Source organism: Chrysemys picta, chromosome 22 (genome assembly GCF_011386835.1).
Source record: "Chrysemys picta bellii isolate R12L10 chromosome 22, ASM1138683v2, whole genome shotgun sequence".
NCBI lineage: Eukaryota > Metazoa > Chordata > Testudines > Emydidae > Chrysemys > Chrysemys picta.
Window position 1 is genome coordinate 21434368 of NC_088812.1, and position 27062 is coordinate 21461429.

Sequence of the window (27062 nt, forward strand, 5' to 3'; positions counted from 1 at the left end):
CTTTTTGAGTCAGTTACCCTGGCCATTTTGGAAGATGCCTGAAACAGAGCCTCAGGGTCTGGAGCTGTTAGTGCTTCACGGAGACATCTCAGCTCCTCCGCCGCTGACCCCAGGTTCATGGACTGGCCTGGAGTGGAGAAAAGGAGAAAAAGTACTGTAACGATTAATGAAACTGAACCTCTATTGCATGGATATTCATACAGGAGGATCCATGTGCTATGCTGTTATCAGCATAGTGTAAAATCTTGGCCCCATTGAAGTCAATGGCAAAACTCCTGTTGACTGTAATGGAGTCAGGATTACACCTTAAATGTCTGAAAGTTAACAGTAGTAGTATGTTATTGTGAATGATCAGGGCCGGCTCCAGGCAACAGCGCAACGAGCAGGTGCTTGGGGTGGCCAAGGGGAAGGGGCGGTACGTCCGGCTCTTCGGCAGCAATTCAGCAGTGGGTCCCTCGGACCCTCTCGGAGGGAAGGACCTGCCGCTGAAGTGCCATCGAAGAAGAAAGCGACGCAGTGGAGCTGCCACCGAAGTGCCACCGATCGTGAGTGCGGCTTTCCCCCCCCCCCGCACTGCTTGGGGTGGCAAAAACCCTGGAGCCGGCCCTGTGAATGATACAGGATTGAACAAGCACTGTATTCAGCTTGGAGCAGATTTCTGGGTGTGTCTGGTTTCAGTAGCCTCTCTGCTCTCAGTATTTAAATCTAATCTCATAGTCAAGTACAACTCATGCAGGTAGATCTGAGGTTCCAATGTAGAGGTGAATCCCTCCACCAAACTCTCATTGTAAAAGAGATGGGGCTGGACAAAACCTTTGGCAGGAAACCCAGGTTCATCAGTCACTTCTAAACAATGCTGAGATTTCTATGTTGTACATTCAAAGATTGGAGTCCCTTCTTCTGGTTCTGAATCACCAACACTGTTTTTTAGGACTGATTAATAGTAATTGGAAATAGGGTGACCAGATGTCCTGATTTTATAGGGACAGTCCCAATTTTGGGGTCTTCTTCTTATATAAACTCCTATTACCCCCCCCCCCCCCACATCCTGTCCCGAAGTTTCACATTTGCTGTCTGTTCACCCTAATTGGAAATGGCCTTAAAAAATAACCTAGCTCTATCCCAGTAGGTGAAAATAATATCCTAGTCTTTCACAAAGGGGAAAATGGCCTACACTTACTCCAGTAGCTTTGAATGCTCACGACAGAGGGCTGCTGGAAGAACTTTTTGTTTAAAGAATTATTCCAGGAAACCCCTCTAATACAGCCTGTGGCAGGGTAAAGAGAATGAAAATGTTTAGTACGAAGGGCTTCTCTACATGGAGATAGTCAAGAAAGCTAATCCAAATTCATTTTCAAAATGCATTAGTTAAACTTCATTAAACACCAATGGGGACACACTTATGTAGAATTAAAGTGGCCTTAATTCAGGTTAGTTTAATTCATGTAATTCACTAAAATTAATAAGGTCCATTTTAATTCAGAATCCGAGCATCCACATGCGTTTAATGCCATTTAACTAAAGCACTTTAAATTTACACCTTTAGTTAATTTGTATTAACTTTCCCTAGTGTCCCAGTGTAGAGAAGCCCTAAGGAATTTAGCAGTTATCTACCTGTATGCAGACCATTTATTATTTGTACAGTTCCCAAAAGTGTGCTAGGCTCTTTACACATCATAATCTTCTCTTCTAATGAGGTATTTACAAGATGCCACCACTCTGTTATCTAAGCGCCAACAGACAGGACAGAAAGAACTAGACAGGCAGAAAAATAGACATTACAACAGTGAAAGAAGGTGAAGAGTTACTTATACCTGCTAATGGTCTCCTCACCTTGTATACAGAGAAGGCAGCTGATACAGTCAACCACCCACTGACGGGACGTGGCCAGTGAATCACAGCTGTATGGTGCTATTTGTCCAATCAGAGATCCAAACCGATTAAAAGTTTCCTGAGTCTAATTAAAGAATGAAGAATGAAAGTTCTCCAGCTGTACTAGACTTCACTTGCCATCCTTATTGTTGATAACAGTCAGCTCTGTGTTTTTGGGGAACCGGGGCACAGTATCTAGCCTGTCTGACTCATGAAGGACACCCCTCCCCCCCCATCTCTGTTTGATCTTTTAACCATTTGTAACTCTCTTCTTTCTTTTAACAATAAATCTTAGAGTTAGTTATTAAGGATTGGCTGACAACATGATATTTGGGAAAGACCTGAGATTCACATAGACCTGGGGATAAGCATCTGGTCCTTTATGATCGGTGAACCTCTCATATGGTGAATCAGGTTTTCAGTAACCCCTCACTATATTAGACTTGGCTGTTTAGATGGGAGCCAAGGTCTGGAATGCCAAAAAGGGACTGTGTTTGCATGTTGTTAACTAGGGTGGAAGCTCTTTTGTTGTTGGTGAATCTAATTATAGAATAAGCCATCAGTTTGGGGGATTGTCTGCCCTCTACTTCTTGCCGTCTGCCCGGAGTGTGGTCACAGCATTGTTGTGTAAACCTCTCTCTTCTGGAAGCAGAAGGATCTTAGTCACCTTGAGATCCCAGCTGCTGCCCTGGAAGAGTTTGTCATGCATTTGCGTTGAGTGTCAGATCTGATATAAGCAGGGAAGTCAGCTCAAGGAAGAGTAAGGCTATTCTCACTGTGCTATTAACTGTTTCTTGATAGGCAGTCAGCAGCTGGGTGCTGGCCTGCAAGGCCCTTTCTCTCTCCCACTCCTTCCCTGAACTGAACCATGTCGCTAGTAGCTGTTGGTAGAGCAGGACAGAGTTAGTACCAGAAAATCCCCCCCAAAAGTTCCTCTTAAACAGGTTTAATTGTCACTAAAATCCCTCTCCAAAGCATCTGACCTCAGTGTAGCAAAGGAATTACATGTCTAATGGAAGAGCCCCTTAGATATACAAGTCCCAGGGACCAGATTCACCTCTGGTGGTTGAAGCCAAAGGAGGTACATGAGAGGTGAATCTGGGCCCGTGTATGTGATGTCTGCTGTAGACTGTCTGATGGGAGCTGTCTAGCACTTTGCATGCTGTTTGATGTTTGCTGCTGTGGTCTGTTTCCGGGCAACTTCTCCCACGTCGAGTGGCAAAATGACAGAGAGGAGCATTTCTTTTTATTAATTTGAATAAGAGCAGAGAAGTCCCCCCAGCCCAGCTCCTTTTATAACTTCATTTTTATACTGAAGGTGCATCAAACTCCCCACCCCTCAGCTCTTCAAGATATTCTGTTCGTGTCTGAGGAACAGGAAGTCTTCTCTAAATGAGTTTCCATACACAGGGCTTAACTCAATAGTAATGAATTCCTCTTCGAAGAAGTGATCGGTTTCAACTGGTTCTCTTGGATTTGGCTACTGCAGTGGTGATTTTCTTGCCGGTCCAAGTAGTGTCAGCTCCATTGTAAGAACTTGGTCCCAATCCAGTCCTGGCATAAAAATTTCATACAATGGCTTCTTTATACTACACACTGAGTGTACAATATTTATATTCCAGTTAATTTATTTTATAATTATATGGTAAAAATGAGAAAATAAGCAATTTTTCATTAATAGTGTGCTATGACACTTTTTTATAATTTTATGCCTGATTTTGTAAGCAAGTAGTTTAAGTGAGGTGAAATTTGGGGTACACAAGACAAATCAGACTCCTGAAAGGGGTACACTAATCTGGAAAGGTTGAGAACCACTGCTCTAAATCAGAGGTTCCATAATTGTCATCCGTAGACCACTGGTGGTCTACCTACAGCAGGTTGGTTAGCCACATGTTGCTTGCAACACCTCCTCATTTCCAGCTACTAACCGGGATTAAAAAACATCTAAAAATGCCTGAAATGCTTTTCCATGCAAGCAACTGATGTAGTTCCCACACATTGTGCATGGGAGGGGCACTCAAGCCATGAGACATCAGACGATAAAAATCATTTGAGAGAACCCCAGCTCCAGATTGTGCTCCACTCTGCTTAACTGCAGGCATCACGTAGAACGCATACATTGGGGGATAATGCTAGCTGACCAAAGCAGACACTACCGCAGGGTTGCTGCCCCTGCTTTAGAGGGAGAGGAAGTTTGAGAGAAGCCCCTGGCTCCTTTACCTTCAGATGGTCGATGAGCCCAGAAATCTTAACCTTGCTCATTGCAGCCCCAAACTCCTGAAGTGTGTTCAAGGTGAGGTCCAAGTGGCTCTCAGCAGAGAATGCGAGGATGGAAATGACTCCCTGTCACCCAAGAAAAATACTGGTTAGGATCTGTGACGAACTGGGACTGTTCTTGCTGGGGTGTGTGAGTGCTGACAGGGGAGTGTGGCTAGGATGGTCTGCATCGGGGGATGGGAGTCTGCCCGAAGGCGCATACCTGAGCGTGTAACATGAGAACCCAGGAAGGGGTTGGAGGCCAGGTGACACCTTGGCCCGGGAAACTGAACAAAGGCTGTGGGAGGGGTCGCTGAAGGCAGTGTGCTGGAAGCGGGCTGGAGAGATGGCTGGGAGACAGAGATGGCTCTGACCCCCCCAAAGGGGGGTGGGCTGGGATGCCCTGGGACCCCAAGCTGGACCTAACTGAGGGGGGCCCTGTTGTCTGTGCCTGCAAGACCTGTCTTGGACTGTATTCCTGTCATCCAAATAAACCTTCTGCTTTACTGGCTGGCTGAGAGTCATGGTGAATCGCAGGAAGCCGGGGGTGCAGGGCCCTGAGTCCCCCAATACTCTGTGACAGGATCTAACCAGGTGCCTGATAGACCCCACGAGTCCATTCCTTTCACCTGAAGTGGTGTAAAGTGCCAATCAGGCCTGAGACACATGGGGAGCGGGGGCTGAGTGAAATAGCAATGACGATGATATGAAGCAAAATGGCATCTGTCCCAGGCCAACTCAGAGCTGAGCCCCACAGGGAGCATTCAGGGATTACTTGGTAAAGTGGGGAGAGGGACAGAGTCCTCACCTCTCTCTCAGGGGCTTCCATATAATCTGTTGTCGTCAGAAATTTTTGAGTCTGTGATTTAACATGGACCAGGTCCTGACAAACTGCTAAGGACGTTCCTAGCACCTTATACAGGAAACTCTGAAAGAAAGAGACCAGCCCTGAGATATCAGTAACACAACGTGCCTGTCAGTACAGACCCAGCATAGCAACACTCAGGAAGCAACAAGATAGCCAAGTCCAAGAATCCATACTGCAGAAACATCCCATCATCTAGCCCAGCCAGAGAACCAACAATGCAGTACAGACAAGCAGCCTGTCCAAGCAAATATTGGAAGGGAAGGGCAGGGCAGGGCAGGGCAGGGGCGGGGCGGGGGGAGAGAGAGCAGGGAACAAGTAAAAACAAATTTATATGCAGAATAAAATATAAAGTAATGAAGCTTCAAGAGAAGCCTTATGCAGCCCCCCAATCAGAATTTCAAGGGAAATTAACTAGAAACTAAGCCTTAACAGATAACAAACCTTCTCTTTGGAGGGGCTGGCATAGCCAGCCATCTGCTGGCTCAACTCAAGGCATATCTGGCTACTCCAGGCACTGTCGTCTATCACCTCCAGAGATGTTCTTAGGAACTGAGTGTAAAACAAGAGTTAAAGCAGATGGTTAAGTGCAAGAATTTTCCTGTGGCACCTTTAAGACTAACGGATGTATTGGAGCATAAGCTTTCATGGGTGAATGCCCACTTCGTCGGATGACATGCATCCGACGAAGTGGGCATTCACCCACGAAAGCTTATGCTCCAATACCTCTGTTAGTCTTAAAGGTGCCACAGGACTCTCTGTTGCTTTTTACAGATCCAGACTAACACGGCTACCCCTCTAATACTTGCAAGAAGTTTGGGGTTGTTGTGGGGTTTGTTTGTTTTTGCTTCCTTGTTCTCTGTTGTAAACCGTCCAATATTCAGGTGTCATGGGAAGATTATTTCCCTATTCAGAACTATAAACATCAACAACCCAGACTTCCTCTGCCTGTTGTTCTTTAACCTTTGCCTGATGATTCCTCTCAGTCCCCAAACCCAGATGGACAGTGAATTGGAGAATGAGATGGAGCCAAGAAATCTGACCATTCAGGAGTGATTTTATAGTGGATGGAGAATGGGTCTAATAAATTTTGAACAAAGGGCCCTGGACTATGAAGGACCAGGCACCTTCTCTGAAGTGTTATGGACCCTTTATGCCACCTCCCGAGGGTCCCCAGGGTTGTGAAGTACCTCACTACCACCTGCCCTTAGCATGAGAAAGCCTTCTCTGTGCCTGCCAGGTGTCAGCTCCTGACTCTGCCAGCCACAGGAAACACAAGCACACCCTTCTCACCCCATCCAGCTCCACTGTCCTTCTACAGATAAGCAATCGGTACACTCCAACCGCCGAGCCCTCTGTGCAGCCCCAGAATGTCCAGCCCCTGTTCCACTGGACACTCACAGAATTCATAGGTTTGCTACACACCACCTCACCAGTGTCACCTCAGCATCACCGCTCCATTTAACACCCTTAGATACATTTATAGTGAAAACAAGCAGAGTTCAATTCACAAAGATCAGAGATTTGAGAAGCAGAAAGTAAAATTAATGTAACCAAATGGTTACAAAAAAATAAAATCATAACACACTTCTAGAGCTTAAACTTAGATAAGCAAACATTCCCCTGTCTCACAAAGGACAGCTCCCCCAAATCTCTCTCCCAGCATGAAACACCCAGACCAAATGTGATCCTCCATTCATGAGACAAGTCAGCTGGCAGTTCGTCCAATAGGTGAAGGATACCTGGTACAGGATACCTCTGGACCCCCAGATATAGTTCCAAGCATCCATTGTCTTCACTTGTAAACAGGGTACCCCCCATTGTTTGTTTGTTTTTCCTGTAACGAATCTCCTCTGGAGACTTTGCAATCACTTGATTAGAATTTTGTTCAACTGCTTAGCATCCACTGTGAATAATTACTCAGTCTATATATAGCCAAATAGGCAGATAAGCATCTCCTGCCTGAAAGAAACTTGTTGATCGCTTTCTGGTGACCAACCCCAACTCTCAGACCTTAAAAGCATAAATTTCAATATACAACCATAGCGCCTTATATATTATCCATCCAGTCACTGTGCAATGATTATGATGATCTGTGTGGCACAGGCATCCAGTAAAGGCTTTACATGACACCCTTTGATTACATAGAGATCAGATCCAGGGAATCCTGGTAATCCTATGCACTCCTATGGCCTCAGTCAGTGGGCACTCAAAGGACCCGGGGTAACACCCTTAACTCCCATTGAAGTTAGCTAGAGGTTAGTGTCATGGAGTATTGGGGGACTCAGGGCCCTGCACCCCCGGCTTCCTGCGATTCACCATGACTCTCAGCCAGCCAGTAAAGCAGAAGGTTTATTTGGATGACAGGAATACAGTCCAAGACAGGTCTTGCAGGCCCAGACAACAGGACCCCCTCAGTTAAGTCCAGCTTGGGGTCCCAGGGCATCCCAGCCCACCCCCCTTTGGGGGGGTCAGAGCCATCTCTGCCTCCCAGCCATCTCTCCAGCTCGCTTCCAGCACTCTGCCTTCAGTGACCCCTCCCACAGCCTTTGTTCAGTTTCCCAGGCCAAGGAGTCACCTGGCCTCCAACCCCTTCCTGGGCTCCCATGCTACAAGCCCAGGTATTCGCCCTCGGGCAGACTCAGACTCCCATCCCCCAATGCAGACTATCCAGCCACACTCCCCTGTCAGCATTCACACACCACAGTAAGAACAGGCCCAGTTCGTCACATCTCCCCCCTTCGAGACCGAACTGAGCAGGGTCACTTTAGCCAGTGACCCGGGGAAGTTCGAACCTACCCCCGTTCCCATGGATGCCCCCGCATCCCTCCCATTCCTTGGTGAGAATTACACCAGGCCCCTCCATTAGGTCGGGGGTGCTTGATGGCACTCGCAGTTCGCATGTGGGAAGGTTTATGCGGCCTGTGCCCTTTTCCCACCCCCATACCTCTGGGGTTCCAACTGGGCTGTGGTCTTCTCCCAGTGCTCCAGTCTGGAGGTCTGTGCTTTGGGCTCTTTTGGTTTAGAGCCGCCCTTTTAACCTTGGCCACCCTCCAGAAAGGATCCTTTATGCTGGGCAAGGGTCCTAAAGCTGTTTTCCCCTTGTCCCAGGCCTTCCTCCCCCTCTGACAGGGGTCACAGGATCGGCAGTACTGTCGGACAGTAACAAAGACCCCAGGCCAGTAAAAGCTCCGTAGCAGCCTCTGCTGGGTACGCCAGGTTCCCTGGTGCCCTGAGAGGGGAGTGTCATGGGCCCGGCACAGCAGCTGGCGGCGATACTTCTGGGGTACCACCAGCTGCCTCCTGATCCCCCCTGAATCCATTTTCCCTGGGGGAGCCCATTCTCGGTACAGGAACCCCTTCTCCCACAGGAACCTTTTCCGGCCACCTCGTCCCATGGTCTGCACCGCATTGAGGTCGGCCAGGTCCCTTATCTTCCGCAAGGAGGGATCTCTCTGTAACTCGGCCTGGAACTCAGCAGCTGGGACAGGGATGGCCACCTGCTCTCTCGCCCACTGGGTCTGAAGCTGCAGCCTCCCTGAGCCGTGTCCCTGGGCGTTCCCTCCCCACCAGGTTAGGGTCCTGCGCCTCAGGCAAGGCACCCCCCCCAAGGCCAGGGCGCAGTGCCCCTCGCCGGCTCTGCCTGAGGGTCACAACCAGTGCCCTTTGGGGGTTGCTTGGCCAGTTCTCCAGGTCCCCCCCCATCAATACCTCAGTGGGCAAATACGGGTGTACCCACACATCCTTGGGGCCCTCCTTGGCCCCCCACTTCTGGTGTACCCTTGCCACGGGCACTTTGACTGGTGTTCCGCCCACCCCCGTCAGGGTCAGGTAGGTGTTGGGCACCACCTGATCTGGGGCCACCACCTCGGGCCGGGCCAGCGTCACCTCTGCGCCCATATCCCAGTATCCATTGACCTTCCTCCCATCCACCTCCAGGGGAACAAGGTACTCTCTCCGGAGGGACAGCCCCGCGCCTACCGTATAAACCAAAAACCCTGAGTCCGGAGCATCCAGCCCCCTAGAGGAGTTGGCCTGGAGCTCTCCTCCCTCCTTAGCAGGTGGTACTCTGCCAGCTCCCCTTCCCTGGGAATGCTGCCTCTCGCCGGGCTGGGTCTCTACCCAGTCAACCCTCTGTGGGTTCGGTCTGCTCAGTCTGTCCCTGAGCCTGGGGCACTGGGCCCGTATGTGGCCTTTTTGGCCACAGTGGTAGCAGCCCATGTCCCATGGGTCCCCTTGAGTGGGTCGGATGGCCCTGACGCCGGATGTTCCCCTCTGATGGGGTTTTTCTGTATTTTCCCACGGGGAGGTCCCATGGTGACTCTCTCTCTGCGTTGTGGTGGGACTGTTCCTTTGGGACTCCTACCTTTTATCTCCTGACCGGCTCTTTACAAACTCATCGGCCAGCCGGCCTGCATGTCGCGGGTTCTCTGGCTTTCTGTCCACCAACCACAGCCTCAGGTCGGATGGGCACCGCTCATACAGTTGCTCCAGTACCAGCAGTTTGACCAGGTCCTCCTTCGTCTGGGCCCCATCTGCCCACTTGCTGGCGTATCTTTCCATGCGAACGGCTAGTTGCAGATGAGAGATCTCAGGGGTTTTATCCTGACTCCGGAACCTTTCCCGGTACATCTCAGGAGTCAGCCCAAACTCTCGTAGCAGGGCCTTTTTGAATAGTTCGTAGTCCCCTTTCTCTGCCTCTTCCAGCTGGCGGTACAATGCCACGGCTTTGGGGTCCAGTAAGGGGGTAAGGACCCGGAGTCTGTCCGCGGGATCAACCCGGTGCAGCTCGCAGGCCGTCTCAAAGGCCTCCAGGAAGTCATCCATGTCCTCCCCCTCCTTGCGTGGGGCCAGGATGCACTTATCAAAGCTCCGTGCAGTCCTGGGTCCCCCCTCACTCACCGCAGCCGGGGGTTCGCTGCCCTTCAATCTCGCCAGTTCCAGTTCATGCTGACGCGGTCTCATTCTCCTGTCTCTGTTTCTCTTTCTCCTCCCGTTCATGCTGACGCTGTCTCTTCATGCTGATGCTGTCTCTCTTCATGCTGTCTCTGTTGTTCACGATCCTCCAGCTCTCTCTCTTTAGCTCTTTCTCCCATTCCAGCCAATTCCGCTCCACGGATGCCGAACGTCGCCGGGAGGATCCTCTGCTGGCCGGCGAGCTTTGCCGGGAGGATCCCCTGCTGGCCGGGGGGGTCACGGCGTCCTCGGTATTTGCTGGGCTCCTCCCCACCCTTCCCCTAGGCACAGGAAGGAGGGGTCTCGGGAAGCCCTTAGCAGCCGGCTGACCACTCCCAGCTGGGACAGACACTGGGGCCTGCGCTGCATTTGCCAGGCTGCTTCCCTGAGACACAGGGATCAGTTCATTCGCGCGATCTTCCGCCTCCAGCCGGGCAATGAGCTGTTCTTTGGTGAGCCTCCCACTGCGCAGCCCCCTCTGCTTGCACAGCTCCACCAGGTTGCTCTTAAGCCGCTTGGCATACATCTTTCTGCTGGCCACTCACCGGCCTGTGTGCTCACAGCTCCCCACAGTTCCCAGGGGGACCCCTAGTGTGCCAGCCCTTCTCGAAGTCACCACCTCTCTGGCAGGGTCGAGCTGCAGACTCCTCCGCCCCTGGGACCACTCGCTGCGATCCCCCCGGGGGACCCTGTTACTGCAAAAGTCCTTCTCGCTGGTCACACACTCCCAGGGATAATAACCGTCTCTCTCTCACTCTTCAGCACGCCTGGTTCCTGTCAATCCCCCTTCGTTTTACTGCTCCCCAGTCACTTACTGCAGGAAGCGCCGTCCACGGGGTACAGTAGATCCCACCGCTGCCACCAGTTGTCACGGAGTATTGGGGGACTCAGGGCCCTGCACCCCTGGCTTCCTGCGATTCACCATGACTCTCAGCCAGCCAGTAAAGCAGAAGGTTTATTTGGATGACAGGAATACAGTCCAAGACAGGTCTTGCAGGCCCAAACAGGACCCCCTCAGTTAAGTCCAGCTTGGGGTCCCAGGGCATCCCAGCCACCCCCCTTTGGGGGGGGTCAGAGCCATCTCTGCCTCCCAGCCATCTCTCCAGCTCGCTTCCAGCACTCTGCCTTCAGTGACCCCTCCCACAGCCTTTGTTCAGTTTCCCAGGCCAAGGAGTCACCTGGCCTCCAACCCCTTCCTGGGCTCCCATGCTACACGCCCAGGTATTCGCCCTCGGGCAGACTCAGACTCCCATCCCCCAATGCAGACTATCCAGCCACACTCCCCTGTCAGCATTCACACACCACAGTAAGAACAGGCCCAGTTCGTCACAGTTAGTAACTCAGCACTTTGCTGTTTCAGGCCTGAATTTTGAACAGCAGCCAGGAAATATCAGAAACCTCACAAGAGAACCTAATCTTATTTGATTTTTCACCCCAAAGAATTTCAAATGAGGCTGGATCTGGAATGGGAAATTCTAGAGTGTAATCCAACCCCAAATGGAACTCCAAACCTTCTGGGGCTTATTTGTCACTAGGTCCTTTCCTTTCATTTTCAGCACTCACCATAAAAATGTTCCTTGTCTATCCATGAGGCTGTAAAGAGCTCTTTCTGACCAGAAAGGCTTCTCCATGAGATACAGTCACCACCCTTGTCTTGTCTCTTTTCCTTTTGGGTTTCTCATAGCAAATTTTCTTTTGAGTGGCAAAGAGGAAAAAAGAATCCTTTAAGAATCCTGTCTCCCAGTCAGGGGCGGCTCCAGGCACCAGCACAGCAAGTGCGTGCCTGGGGCGGCAAGCTGCGGGGGCTGGCCTGCCGGTCACTGTGATGGCGGCAGTGAGGCCGCCTTCGGCAGCATGCCTGCGTGAGGTCTGCTGGTCCCGCTGCTTCAGCGGCAATTAGGCAGCGGGGACGCCGAAGGTGCAGCACCGGCGGACCTCCAGCAGGCATGCCGCCGAATCTGCGTGACTAGCAGACCGTCAGCAGGCGTGCCGCCGAAAGCCGCCTGACTGCCGTGCTTCGGGTGGCAAAAAACAGAGCTGCCCCTGCCCCCTGCGATGCATTAGCACCATTAGCATGTTGGTTTTCTGGTTAAGTTTTGTGTTGTTCCCAGTGGTAATACAGAGTTATTTATAACTAGAGCTGGTTGAACAATGGTAAGTCTATTTCACAAAACAAGTGGGATTTTCTTGATTTTTCAACACACAAATGAAAAGTGAAAAAACAAAAATATTTTGCTTTTCAAAATCAAAAGTGACCATTATTCAATTCTTTGTTTTTCCCCTTTCCTTCACTTTATCCCTCATCCCCATGCCTTTTTCCCCCTCTTCCACTTTGTGATGGAAAAGTGGAGAGGGGAAGGAGACAAACAGAAAAGGGATAGCAACTGCTTTGGAGGACAGGGTCATAATTCAAAATGATCTGGACAAATTGGAGAAATGGTCTGAGGTAAACAGGATGAAGTTTAACAAAGACAAATGCAAAGTGCTCCACTTAGGAAGGAACAAATCAGTTTCACACATACAGTATGGGAAGAGACTGTCTAGGAAGGAGTACGGCAGAAAGGGATCTAAGGGTTATAGTGGACCACAAGCTAAATATGAGTCAACAGTGCGATGCTGTTGCAAAAAAAGCAAACATGATTCTGGGATGTATTAAAAGGTGTGTTGTGAGCAAGACACGAGAAGTCATTCTTCCGCTCTACTCTGCACTGGTTAGGCCTCAGCTGGAGCATTGTGTCCAGTTCTGGGCACCACATTTCAAGAAAGATGTGGAGAAATTGGAGAGGGTCCAGAGAAGAGCAACAAGAATGATTAAAGGTCTTGAGAACATGACCTATGAAGGAAGGCTGAAAGAATTGGATTTGTTTAGTTTGGAAAAGAGAAGACTGAGAGGGGACATGATAGCAGTTTTCAGGTATCTAAAAGGGTGTCATAAGGAGGAGGGAGAAAACTTGTTCACCTTAGCCTCTAAGGCTAGGTCTACACTACCCGCCTGAATCGGCGGGTAGAAATCGACCTCTTGGGGATCGATTTATTGCGTCCCGTCGGGACGCGACAATCGATCCCCGAATCGGCGCTCTTACTCCACCAGCGGAGGTGGGAGTAAGCGCCGCCGACAGAAAGCCGCAGAAGTCGATTTTGCCGCCGTCCTCACAGTGGGGTAAGTCGGCTGCGATACGTCGAATTCAGCTACGCTATTCACGTAGCTGAATTTGCGTATCTTAAATTGACTCCCCCCTGTAGTGTAGATGTACCCTAAGGATAGAACAAGAAGCAATGGACTTAAACTGCAGCAAGGGAGGTTTAGGTTGGACATTAGGAAAAAGTTCCTAACTGTCAGGGTCGTTAAACAGTGGAATAAATTGCCTAGGGAGGCTGTGAAATCTCCATCTCTGGAGATATTTAAGAGTAGGTTAGATAAATGTCTATCTGGGATGGTCTAGACAGTATTTGGTCCTGCCATGAGGGCAGGGGACTGGACTCGATGACCTCTCGAGATTCCTTCCAGTCCTAGAATCTATGAATCTATGAAAAAGCAACTGGAAAAAAATCAACTTGCTTCAAAAAACTAAACATTTTCTATTTGGGTTGGGGTTGTTTTGTTTTGTTTTTTGTCAAAAAAAAAAAAAAAAACCTGAAAAATTTGAAAATGTCCCATGAAAATAAAAAAGGCCATTTTTCATTGAATAAAAGTTGCAAATGAAATGGTTTGACCAGTTCTGCTTATAATGAATAATTTATCATTAATTTTTTCCCCAGCTGATACATTTGGAGGGGGGAGGGAGGGCTGTGACAATACAGCTGAAAGCCATCTTGTACCTGAAGCAGCATGTGCTCCCACCGTTCATGGTCCAGGGAATTCTCCGTGTTTCCTATAAAGCAGGAGGCAAAACAATAATGTCACCTAGATTAGCAAGAAGAGTTGTCCCAGGTATCTCCTTTGCAATCAGTCCTTCTAAAACTCCTGGTCTGCCAAGCTGTAACATACCTGGGCTTTCAAGGCTAAATGGGCCTACGCCAACGTTCTTTGTTGGACCAACAGAAAGTATCATGTTATGTACCCTGCTGGCATTTTTATTCAGGGTCAGTCAACCCACCAGGAGTGAGATGCTGAGCACTCCCAATTCCTGTTGACTTTAATGAGAGCTGAGGGTGCTTAGCACCTCACAAAACTGTTCAGAAGACTGGGTTTAAGATGAATACAAACTTTTCCTGCATAATAAGAGATTCTGGACTTGATCCTAACTTGATGTAAATCGGTGTAGCTTCACTGAAGTCAATGGAATTATACTGATTTACATCAGCTGAGAATCTGGCCCTGTTTCTGAATGTCCAGCTCTAACCTACCCTTCTTTAATGTCGGTACAATGTAGTACTGGGGACTCTGTACAGCAACAACAACCAGGGAAGATACAGCTCATTTCTATATAGAATTTATTAGCTAGTAGTAAGACACTGGCTATAGAATCAGTGTCCTTCTCTTACGAAGCCATCTTGAACATTGACCTATGCCTGCTTTTATATTGCACTCGAAGTGCACAAATGTCTGAAGGGAGGAGAATAATAGAAACTCCTAACTGGTGGGTCAGATCCCAGGCTTAGGAAAACCCTAAGGTGAAGGGAATGATTCACTGAACACAAAAGAGTTTCCCCAACAGTGTTAATTTTTTTAAATTTGAAAAACTGTTTCATCTTTTTATCTGAGGAAAAACATTCAGACTCTGCTCAGTGGAAATAAATATGCAGGACTGGGGGATCCACTCTGGTTGTTCTGAGGCCCCAACCAGCTTGGTCATTCTGTGTGTAGTGAGTGTGATTCTATTAATGGGCCTAATTCTGCTCTTACTTACACCAGATTAAATGTTGATTGACTCTACTGATTTCAGTTTCAAGGAGGGCAAAACTGGCCCGATTAGAAAAAGCAGCCTTCTTTAAGATGTGGGGGTGAGGGTGTGTGTGAAAAAAAAGGCCCTTGGGAGGACTGCCACAAGCTCCAGCTTTGTAGAAAAGGGGCCAGGCAGAGCTAAGATCTTCAACAACTTACTGTAAAGTTGAACTGTTTATGTTAATACATATCATGGATCCAGTCATGGAGCACAAAGTGTCTGGAGCCCCTGGCTGTGTCCATGGATAGAAATACGGATTGAAGATATTTTTAAACTAGTATATGCAGGGCCGGCTCTACCATTTTTGCCGTCCCAAGCAAAACAAAAAACAAAACAAAAAAAGCCGCTCAGAGTGCCGCCCGAACTGCCACCCCAAGAATGGATGGAATGCGGTCCCTTAGCATGCGCTGCCCCAGGCACATGCTTCCTCTGCTGGTGCCTGGAGCCAGCCCTGAGTACATGTAGAGTTGTGTATATAGTGAAGGAAATATGCAGCAAGCTTTTCCAGGCTCCTGACAGTCTGGGATGCAGCCTGCATAACCTCGGTGTTTTGCTGATAGTTTTGGTATGCTTCAACAGAATTGGGCATCATTATGTTCTCTGGAGAGTCTATTGAAAACAAAAAGATGTGCTTCCTTGTACAAGAACATTTCACTGAAAAATGGGGTTTTCAGAATTTTCCATGACTCAGAGGTTTGAGTAACATAGCTAACTCTGTTAGATGTAAATACCCAGTGTGAGATTCTGATCTCTGTTACACTAGTATAAATCCAGAGTAATGCCACTAAAGTCAGTGGAGTTACCTTGACTTTACACCAACATAACTGATCAGATTCTGGCTCTAATCATTCAGTCCAGCTGTCCTTGAGTCAAAAAACTCCCACGGAAGTCAAGGGGAGCAATCAGCATGCAAGAATGGTAGGATCGAGTCCTAAGTGTTAAGAACTCTCCTTACCAGTTTGCTGGTGGACACACTGAACTCGCGGAAAACATATGTTACCATATCCCATTCTGCACAATTCTCCACACTTCCTGAACTGAGCAGCCTCCTGATGAAATGAAGAACTGCCTTCCTCACCTGCAAGGGTAGAGATTACACACAAGAGTTCTTGTTATCCCTTCTGCCTGAAATAGGAGATAGGATATGAGAGTCCTTATGCTTTTGATTTTATCTCCTTGGATTATAAACATGGCTACATTTAACACAGGCAGGCGAATGGCATGCCTTCTCTAGTCTGCAGTGTCTCCCCTGGATCTGAATGAAAGCTCCACCCAGATATCCATTCATCCCATAACATTGAAAAAAAATTGAAATACTTCACTGTTCCACACACAATCTTACCTTAGCATTCTGATCACTGAGGCCTTGTCTACACTACGAGAGTAGTTCGATTTTACTTGCATCGAATTTTTGTAATCGATATTGCAAAGTCGAACGTGTGTGTCCACACTAAGGACAGTAATTCGACTTTGTGCGTCCACACTAACGGTGATAGCGTCGACATTCGAAGCGGTGCACTGTGGTCAGCTATCCCACAGTTCCCGCAGTCCCCTCTGCCCATTGGAATTCTGGGTGTAGCCGGCAATGCCTTCTGGGTAACAAAATGAGTCGAGGGTGCTTTTGGGAAACTGTCGTCATCCGTCCATCACTCCCGCCCTCCCTCCCTGAAAGCGCCGGCGGGAAAACAGTTCGCGCGCTTTTCCAGTCATTGACAGCGCGGACGCCACTGTACTCCGAGCATGGAGCCCGCTGCGACCATCGCTGCAGTTGTGGCCGCTCTCAACGTCTCGCAGCTTATCATAAAGGTTTCCCTGAGGCAGATGCAGAAAAGTCAGGCAAGGAGGCTACGGCACCGCGGTGATGTCCTGAAGTCTGAGAGTAGCACAGACCTGTCAGAAAGCAGGCGACCCAGCGCCGAGGACATCACAGTGGCAATGGGTCATGTTGATGCCGTGGAACGGCGATTCTGGGCACGGGAGACAAGCACTGAGTGGTGGGACCGCATAGTGCTGCAGGTCTGGGATGAATCCCAGTGGCTGCGAAACTTTCGCATGCGGAAGGGAACTTTCCTGGAACTTTGTGAGTTGCTGTCCCCTGCCCTGAAGCGCAGTGACACCCGGTTGCGAGCTGCACTGAGTGTACAGAAGCGAGTGGCCATAGCCCTGTGGAAGCTTGCAACGCCAGACAGCTACCGGTCAGTCGCGAACCAGTTTGGGGTGGGCAAATCTACCGTGGGGGTTGTTGTGATGCAAGTAGCGAAGGCAATCGTTGATGTACTGCTGCCAAAGGTAGTGACCCTGGGAAACGTGGAGGCGATCATAGATGGCTTCGCAGCGATGGGATTCCCAAACTGCGGTGGGGCCATAGATGGAACTCACATCCCTATCCTGGCACCGGACCACCAGGCCACCCAGTACATTAACCGAAAGGGATACTTTTCCATGGTGCTGCAAGCACTGGTGGACCACAGGGGACGTTTTACCAACATCTACGTGGGATGGCCGGGCAAGGTTCATGACGCTCGTGTTTTCAGGAACTCTGGTCTGTTTAGACGGCTGCAACAAGGTATTTACTTCCCGGACCACAAAATAACTGTTGGGGATGTGGAGATGCCTATAGTCATCCTCGGGGACCCAGCCTACCCGCTAATGCCCTGGCTCATGAAGCCCTATACTGGCGCCCTGGACACTGAAAAAGAACTCTTCAACTACCGGCTGAGCAAGTGCAGAATGGTGGTGGAGTGTGCTTTTGGCCGTCTCAAGGGGAGATGGAGAAGCTTACTGACTCGCTGTGATCTCAGCGAAACCAATATCCCCATTGTTATAGCAGCTTGCTGTGTGCTCCACAATCTCTGTGAGAGCAAGGGGGAGACCTTTATGGCGGGGTGGGAGGTTGAGGAAAATAGCCTGGCTGGTGATTACTCACAGCCAGACAGCCGGGCGATTAGAAGAGACCAGCGGGAAGCGCTGTGCATCCGGGAGGCTTTGAAAGCAAAGTTCCTGAGTGAGCAGGGTAACCTGTGATTTTATAGTTTGTGTACTGAGAAGCTAAACCTGCCCCCGTTTCTTTACCCAGGTAATGTTGACTATCCTATCCAGTTACATACCCCCTTCACCCCCCCCTCCAACACACGTGTCGAAATAAAAATAGTTCTACTTTGTTAAAGCACACCGTTTTCTTTAATACTGTTTTAGCGGGAATTTTTTAAAACTGGGACGCAGACTGTGGTGCGGGGCGGGTCTAGTGTTGTGATGCGAATGCAGCTTCTAAACTCAAGGATTGACAGGCTCCGCTGCGGTGGGATGCTTGTTTCAACGGAGCCTGTCACCCCTCCTGATCGGGACTGTGTGTATGGGAGGTCTATTTGACTTTGTGGCAGGGGGAGGACGGTTACAGATCCCATGCTGTGTGGCTCTGTGATCCTGTCTAAGGACCGGCGCTTAAGATCTGTAACTGCCCTCCCCCGCCACAAAGTCACAGAGCAACCCACCCCCCCCAACATTACATCAAAACAACCTCCCAGACTAACCGGGGCAACTAGTCACTGCATCACTGCACTGTGTATGTGCCCTGCTGCTGTGCCTGCCCCCGACTATGTACCCTGCCAAAGGAGACTGTCCTGTCCAATTTCCAACCCCCTTTCCCCTCCTCCTCCAAAAGAACATGATTGAAACAGTAGTTAACAGAAACGAATTTTTTATTATCAACTACACATGGCATTGGGAGGTGAAACTTGGACGTGGGCTTGTGTCAGGCAGGAAGGAAAGAACTTTTCAAATTTTGGGAAATGAGAGCCTTCTGCTACTAGAGCTCTCTGCAGGGGTGGAGTGAGAGTTAGCAGGGACTCTGCCGCCTCTCCTTCTTTGCACTTTGGGTGAGGTGGGTATGGGACTTGGTGGCGGGGGAGGGCGGTTAGAGATGGACTGCAGCGGGGCTCTGTCCTCCTGCCTCCGTTCCTGCAGAACATCCACAAGGCGCCGGAGCGTGTCCGTTTGCTCCCTCAGTAGTCCAAGCAGCGTTTGAGTCGCCTGCTGGTCTTCCTGCCGCCACCTCTCCTCCCGATCCATGTTGGCTTGGTGCATTCGGGTCAAGTTCTCCCGCCACTGGGTCTGCTGTGCTGCCTGGGCTTGGGAAGAGGCCATAAGCTCAGAGAACATGTCCTCCCGTGTCCTCTTCTTCCTACGCCTAATCCGCGCTAGCCTCTGGGAGTGTGATTCCAGGCTAGGTTGTGAGACAGTCGCAGACGGGGCTGTGGAAATGGGAAAAAGGGAGTGAATTCCTCTGAAAGATAAATGTAGTTGTGAACAAAGAACATAGTCTTTCTCTGTGAACAAGACCATGCACAGCACCTTTCACATGCGCACTCAGCACAAGGTCGAATTCTCGGCCTTCGCATTCTGTGCCTGGGGTCTTGAACAGCACATTTGAGAAGCGAGGCAGCACAACGGAATTTCTGTTGCAGGCAGACATGGTAAGCCGTACACTTGTGGCAGTTTAAAACTTTTATATTACCACTGGCCTCATTTCACATTTAAATCAATGTCAGTCCCTGCTGCCAGCAATCCGGCAAGCGGGAACTCTGCCCCTGTCCCACCCCCTCGCGGCTGTCCCCGGGAATGATCCCTTTCGGCTGCCCCTCTCCCGCCTCCACCGCGTGGCTGCAAACCAGCGGTGACAGTTCTGTAAAGGAACGGGAAAGCAGTCCCAACACTAACATTCCCCTACCTAATTAAAAGCAGGTCACCATGGCCGACATCACCCTGATGAGGATCTCCGAGAGCGACAAAGAGAGAATGCTCCGGGAAAGCCTCCAAAGACCAGGGCCGTATGCCGCCCTGCTGTGCAGAGCAATGATCCCCGAGTACCTGATAATCTCGTGGCGCGGCAACGTGTCGTACTTCGGAGGACCCAATAAGGCCGCTCTCCCCAAGAACCTCATGCAACGGCTTTCAAGTTACCTCCAGGAGAGCTTCATCGAGATGTCCCAGGAGGATTACTGCTCTATCCCCGCACATATAGACCGCATTTTACTGTAGCTGCAGTAGCAGGGAATACACAGTAGAGCGGCTTGTGCAGGACAATCACTGAAAACCGGACATTGCTAGATTTCTTTTCAAAACTTGCACTGCCCCTTACTAAACCGTTAAGCGCCTAGGGCACACTAATCATGAACAACCCATTCTTTTAATTGTTAATATTCCTGTTTTGTTAAAAATAAATGTTTAGATGTTTACAACACTTACTGGCTGATCCTTCACCAGATTCTGTGTCCGGGGTAATGGCTGGGGACGCTTCGTAGGGGATCTCTGTAAGGGTGATGAAGAGATCCTGGCTGTCGGGGAAATCAGCGTTGTGAGAGCTGCCAACTGCCTCGCCCTCCTCATCTCCTTCCTCATCTTCCCCGTCCCCTAACATGTCTGAGGAACCGGCCGTGGACAGTATCCCATCCTCAGAGTCCACGGTCACTGGTGGGGTAGTGGTGGCGGCAGCACCGAGGATGGAATGCAGTGCCTCGTAGAAACGGGATGTCTGGGGATGGGATCCGGAGCGTCCGTTTGCCTCTTTGGTCTTCTGGTAGCCTTGTCTCAGCTCCTTGATTTTCACGCGGCACTGCGTTGCATCCCGGCTGTATCCTCTCTCTGCCATGTCTTTAGAGATCTTCTCGTAGATCTTTGCATTCCTTCTTTTGGATCGCAGCTCGGAAAGCACGGACTCATCGCCCCACACAGCGATGAGATCCAAGACTTCACGATCAGTCCATGCTGGGGCTCTCTTTCTATTCCCAGACTGCATGGCCATCACTGCTGGAGAGCTCTGCATCGTTGCCAGTGCTGCTGTGCTCGCCACGATGTCCAGACAGGAAATGAGATTCAAACTGGCCAGACAGGAAAAGGAATTCAAATTCAAATTTTCCCGGGGCTTTTCCTGTGTGGCTGGTCAGAGCATCCGAGCTCGCACTGCTGTCCAGAGCGTCAACAGAGTGGTGCACTGTGGGATAGCTCCCGGAGCTATTAGCGTCGATTTCCATCCACACCTAGCCTAATTCGACATGGCCATGTCGAATTTAGCGCTACTCCCCTCGTCGGGGAGGAGTACAGAAGTCGAATTAAAGAGACCTCTATGTCGAACTAAATAGCATCGCAGTGTGGACGGGTGCAGGGTTAATTCGATTTAACGGCGCTAACTTCGACATAAACGCCTAGTGTAGACCAGGCCTGAGAGTGGATTTCACTGCCTTCACAATCAGAAACTTTTTAACTCTTGTCTCGGGCACTGAAAGGTAAGGAGAGGTGTACAGTACTTCTTTGTTTCACTCACTCACTTTCCACATTGGAATTAATCCTGGATTTCAAAGAGCCTTATTTAAGAATAGTACCAAGCTTCTCTCATCTACAGAATCAGTGGGAAAAACATAGGACCAGACTCTGGTCTCAGTTACACCAGTGTAAATCTAAAGTAATTCCATTTCTATAAATAGTGCCATCATACTACCATGATGGAAATCTTATAAAAGTGTTAGATAGACTGAGGTCACTGAAGTTAATCTGTGTTTACACCAGTAGAACAGAACTCAGAATCTAGTCTATAGTATATAATACTTACAATTATCGAGTCAGGAGTCCTATTTTATTTTTATCTGATTATTCTTAACATGCCTTAGCCCCAAGTTAACTTCTGTATTTGAAGTTGAAAAATACCTTGAAAAATATCTTGGGCTACATTCAGCATTTAGTTGAACCTGTTGATTGCTGTGTGGCCATACGGGGGTAACTTAAGGCAGCATTTGGTCCCTTAGGAAAATCCAAACCACTGGTGACTATGTGTTATAGAGCCTCTGTGCCCCATTTGCAGAGGCGATGAGTCTGTTACAGCCCTGCCGTGCCTACAAAGCCTTGGTTCTTTAGCTCAATCTATAGTAGCTCATGCTTTTAGCGCTGGATGTCCCCAACTTAACCCTCAGCATGTCGGCCAAGAGGGCAGCTGGCACAGTTGCTCCTGTGTTACTTACAGTCGGCACCAACCATAGCACTGAGCAGATTCAAAGAGGCCACACGAACAGCCTCATTCTCAATCTCCAGCTGCGAGTGCAGAAATGCTATCAGATCATCAGGAGAAGAACGGGCTGCAAGGGAACAAATCACGTCCTCACTGACAACAGAACTCTTATTCTTACCATACCTGACAAAGGAAGTTACAAGGAAACCACTGTGCAACTCGGAGTCTCTTCCCCTTACCTAGCAGAACTACACAATCCAACAGCTCTGCGTGATTTTCCGTGCTGAGCGGCTTAGCTTGAGAACAGATCTGTGGGAAGAAGGGAAATGGTCAAAGAAAAACTAATCAGAAGCAATTGAAAAGAAAATGTTCAATTAATTTCTAAGCTTCCACTTCCTACTTGTCCAACTAGAGGTCTGAACCCCAGGTAGATGGTACTGAATGCACAGCAAGAATCAAACACAATGACCAATACATTAGATAAGAGCTGATCGAATCAAGACACAGCCACAGTTTTTACTATACAACTCTGACTCCCCCTGATAATCGGCTTATGGTGAAATTGCTTTACAAACTGAGCTGGACATTTGCTAAGAAAATGAGACCGCTACCTGCTTACTCTTGAGCCTGCAGAAATCAGTAAGGCATGAGGAGGTGCCCAGGCTCTGCACTATCATTCGATAGATTTTTATTGTTAATATGCTTCAGATCTGCTGTGCCTAAGCTCAAGGGATCCAAGCAAAACCACCCCTCACCTGGTTGTGCAGAGCACTGCAGATGGCTTGAAACTTCTCTTTAGGTAGAGGGATCTTATATTCAAAAGAGACCTCCAAGAGCTGGCTCAGACTCTGCAACAGAGGGTGAAAGTCAGATGGTGGCACACACAGGAGCAATATGTAGTGATTGAAGCAGCTTCAGGGGATTCCTAGATTCCAAGGCTGGAACGGATTATTGCCATCATCTAGTCTGACCTCCGGTACAACACAGGCCATAGACCTTGCCCAGAATAATTCCCAGAGCAGAGCTTTTAGAAAAACATCCCAATCTCAATTTAAAAACTGTCAGTGAGGGAGAATCCGCCTCGGCCCTTGGTAAATGGTTCTAATGGTTAATTATCTCACCATTAAAAATGTACGCTGTATTTCCAGTCTGAATGTGTCTAGCTTCAGTTTATAGCCATTGGATCAAGTTACACCTTTCTCTGCTAGACTGAAGAGCCCATTATAAAACATGAGTCCCTCATGTATGATATTATAGACTGTAATTAAATCACCCTGTCACAGGACAGGTCCACCCCTCAGGGTGGTACCAGGTTGTGAAGGAATTGAAGTAGATCTGAGACGGCCCAACTGGCCTAGTCTCCCTAGCCACCGCAGCAGTTCTGGCTCCTAGGCAGTGTAGCCTAATGGTCGGGATCAGTGCAGCAGCCCTTGGGTGAGGTTCCACGGCCCAACAGCACGAGTCACTAGAGCTGCCCTTTTAGGTATGGCAGTGCGGCCTAGTGGCCAGAGTCTACGGAACCGCCCTTGGCAGCAGGGCAATGCGGCCTAGTGGCCAGAGTCAATAGAACCACCTTTTGCGGCAGGGAAGTGTTGCCTAGTGGCCAGTCCTTCTCCACTGGCTCCTATCTATTCCACAGGTCCCAGCCCAGGGCCCTGTCTTGCCACAGGGGTATCTACCATCAACTCAGCAGGGATCCTTCCAAAACATGCCGAGTCAAAGCCCGGTACCTCAACTGGATCAGTGCTCAGTCCACCTAGGCTACCTCCCACCCGTTCTTCAGCAGCTGGTAGTCTCAGGGATTCTGTGGTCTCTCCTCCATCTCTGGCATTGGGTGGCTGGGGGTCAGTTGCAGCCACAACCTGGCTGGCCTCTGAATCCTGGAGCACTGGCAGTCTTTCTGCAGGAGCCTGCAATGCACCTCTGCTCCCTTCGGCAGTCATCCCAGACTGAGCTGAGCAGCTCTCTTTTATATCCTGGTTCCAGCTGAAGCATGACCAGCAGAGATGAGGGGGCATGGCCTCCTCCGCCCACAGTGTATGATTAACCCCTGCTGAACCAATGCAGGGTAGGTAAACCCCATCACGCACCCTTTTACTGTCTGTTTGTTAAACTAAATAGATTTAGTTCCTTGATTCTACCACTGTAAGGCATGTTTTCTAATCCTTTAGTCACTGTGGCTCTTCTGTCAATATCCTCTCCAATTTATCAACACTCTTTTTGAATTGTGGGCACTAGAACTGGACACAGTATTCCAACGGTAGTCACACAAGTGCTAGATTTAGAGGTAAAATAACCACTGTACTCCTACTTGAGATTCCCTTTTTTATGCATCCCAACTTTAGCTTTTTTGGCCACAGCATGAGTTCGTGTTCAGCTGATTATTCACCATGACCCCCAAAATCTTTTTCAGAGTCACTGCTTCCCAGAACAGCATCCCCCAGCATGTTATGTATGGCCTAAATTCTTTGTGCCTAGATGCAGACATTTACATTCAGCCATATTTAAATGCACCTGTTTGCGCCCAGTTTACCAAGCGATCTAGATCACTCTGAATCAGTGAGCTGTCCTCTCCATTATTTACCACTCCCCAATTTTTATCTCATCTGCCAACTTTACCAGTGATGATTTTATGTCCTCTGCCAGGTTATTGATAAAAAAGGTGAAAATCTAATTCCTTCCTGCAGCTAAACACTTTTCTCCTTTGCTGCTTGAAGCTTCCAGAATGTCTCTGATGCCATCTACATATTTTAATGTTTAAGCAGTTGCGTAGTGACCCGATGCTATCAAACAAGTCCATGATGCATTGGTTCCCTCCAAATCATGGGTATTTCAACTCCAAAAGTGACCACACACTCTGCACCAGAAAGCTTCAACCAACAGAGATGGTGAGTAAATATCACTACCCAAGAAGTTATAGCTGTCTCATGACTTCATTTACAACTGTATAGCCCCACTGAAGCAGGGCCAGCTCCAGCATTTTTGCCGCCCCAAGCAATGGAAAAAACAAAAAGCCGCGATCGGCACTTCTACCGCCGCCGCTTCATTCTTTGGCGGCAATTCAGCGGCAGGTCCTTCCCTCCGAGACGGACTGAGGGACCTGCTGCTGACTTGCCGCAGAAGAGCGGGACATGCCACCCCTTTCCGTTGGCTGTCCCAAGCACCTGCTTGCTGCGCTCCAAGCCGGCCCTGCACTGAAGACAGAATATGGCCCCTTACTTCTTGCTCATGTGGTACTGAGAGTAGATGAAAGAGAGACAAGGTGAGTGAGACAATATCTTTAATTAAAAGAACAGGAGTACTTGTGGCACCTTAGAGACTAACAAATTTATTAGAGCATAAGCTTTCGTGGACTACAGCCCACTTCTTCGGATGCATACGAAGAAGTGGGCTGTAGTCCACGAAAGCTTATGCTCTAATAAATTTGTTAGTCTCTAAGGTGCCACAAGTACTCCTGTTCTTTTTGTGGATACAGACTAACACGGCTGCTACTCTGAAACCTATCTTTAACTAGTTTCTCTCACCCACCTCGTCACTCTAATATTTTGGGACCAACATGGCTACAACAGCACTGCATAGAACGGTAGATGAAATAGACAGGCAATGCTTTTATATCAATCTAGTTACATAATCCAAAGCAATGACCCTCAAGCCTCCTTAGTATTAATTTTCAACCATTGACAGTTGGCTTGGCACTGACCAGAGACAACATATGGCAGCCCCTGCTCTGAGGAGCTTATGATCTAAAAGATCCTGTGAGCCACTCCAGCCGTCCCCACAAACAGCTCCGCTCACTGTTCCTTCTGTCCCCACAAGGCTCCACGCCACACGCTGCTCCTCCAGCCATCACCGCAAACTTGCTCTGCCAGCCACTTAGCAATACAGCTTCAGTCTCCCCTACTGTTTAACACAGCATTCAGTGATCTCAGATCTTAATAACTTTAGCTCTTTTGTGATTTCAGCTCATAGTAGGGGAGCTCTAGTGCTGGTGCACCATTGACCCAAAGCAAATTCAGCTCAGCAGCCTGTAACTAGAGTCCTAATGGACTCAAAGTTAACTCTGACATTCAGCAGCAGAGCAGGGCAATGGTGCAATTGATATTCCAAGCCCTCTGCTTCTCTCTCAATTCACTGGAAGTTGTCACCCATGCCCCTTGTCTAGCAAGTGCTACTTAATTACTGGTGAGTCTCTCTGTCATGCAACAATTCCACTGGCCTTGATTCACTGAATCAGGGTAAAAACACTTTATTCTTCCTGCCCCAAAAACAGAGAAACTGGGGATCCCACACCAGCCAAAGTAACCACTTTCAGTTGTTGTTGTCCCAGGTTAGGCGGGTAGGTGTGCCTATGCAAACAAGGTCAGCCCCTTCAGTTCTTTTCAACCCTCACCATAATTCACCACCAGATGTCAGGGTAGAGTTTATCCTGACTCTGCTTACACTAAATGAAAGACAATAACTTTGAAACAAAAGATGGAAGTTACCATACCATAGGCTGATGACAGGTTGCCCAACATAATTAAAGTAAAATCTTCAGGCAGCTCCAGTGGTTTCAGATGACACTGCAGCTTGTACATCACAGCATAGAAATAGCAGCGTGCTAGGGTCACGAAGGTCTTGCTAGTGGCCACTTTTAGTTCATTTGTTGCTTCCTAAAAAAAAAAAAAATAGAGAGAGAGAGAGGGAGAGAGGCTGAGGTGACTGAAGCCGGTTGCACTAGCCAGAGTTGTTTATATGAGTCAAGTCCTTATTTCTATGCACAAGTTGTGAATGAACCCTCCCAACTTTCTGTGGATAGAGTCATTAGTCATAAATATTCATCGAGTCATTTGGCTAAACAATTTTCAGCCTTTGAGTTGCTTGCAAGCTGCTTAGTTAGACTATTTACTATTAGCTACTTGTGGTGGATGATTGGTCACCACAGTCACATGATATTTTTCCCTGCCCTTCCCTGAGGAGGTAGTGAGACACAGACTGGGCAGCTTCAAGATATTCAGAGAGCTTTCCTGGAATAAACTGTCCCCCAAAAGGAGGCTGACTTCCTTTGGAACAAGAGAGGGATTTTTCCATGGGTTTTCCTGCTGGCAAACTATATTCTAAATCCAATGCTGCTGCTTTTGGAGACAGCTCAGATTCTGTCTGTCTTAGGTGCTATAGTATCAGAGCACTTTCCACATAACATCAGGATCAATAATGAAATCCCTAGTAGACTTCAGGAAAGACTTGCTCG

The 27062-nt window shown here is 48.9% G+C and overlaps 1 protein-coding gene and 1 long non-coding RNA gene across 2 annotated transcripts; both read right to left on the reverse strand.

The window, feature by feature from the left end:
• Positions 1-4937: 4937 nt before the first annotated feature.
• LOC101935345 (uncharacterized) lies at positions 4938-15905 on the reverse strand. The gene is made up of 4 exons (XR_010594342.1): positions 15791-15905; positions 13769-13821; positions 5438-5545; positions 4938-5056 (listed from the first exon to the last, which is right to left on the reverse strand). It is a non-coding gene; the product is annotated as an uncharacterized LOC101935345 (long non-coding RNA).
• A 2610-nt stretch (positions 15906-18515) lies between these two features.
• LOC135977031 (uncharacterized) lies at positions 18516-22675 on the reverse strand. Its single transcript, XM_065575615.1, has 4 exons — positions 22588-22675; positions 22072-22141; positions 20080-21959; positions 18516-19085 (listed from the first exon to the last, which is right to left on the reverse strand). The coding sequence occupies exons 3-4, from the start codon at positions 20654-20656 to the stop codon at positions 18610-18612; spliced, it is 1053 nt and encodes a 350-aa protein (XP_065431687.1). The 5' UTR covers positions 20657-21959; positions 22072-22141; positions 22588-22675; the 3' UTR covers positions 18516-18609.
• Between the last annotated feature and the right edge of the window lie 4387 nt (positions 22676-27062).

Bases quoted from the DNA above. Each gene is read 5' to 3' on its own strand.
- LOC135977031 (XM_065575615.1), bottom strand. From the start codon at position 20,656: ATGCAGAGCTCTCCAGCAGTGATGGCCATGCAGTCTGGGAATAGAAAG. The intron at 19,086-20,079 runs GTAAGTGTTGTA...CCATTTCCACAG, and splicing joins ATCTGGTGAAGGATCAGCCA to CCCCGTCTGCGACTGTCTCA.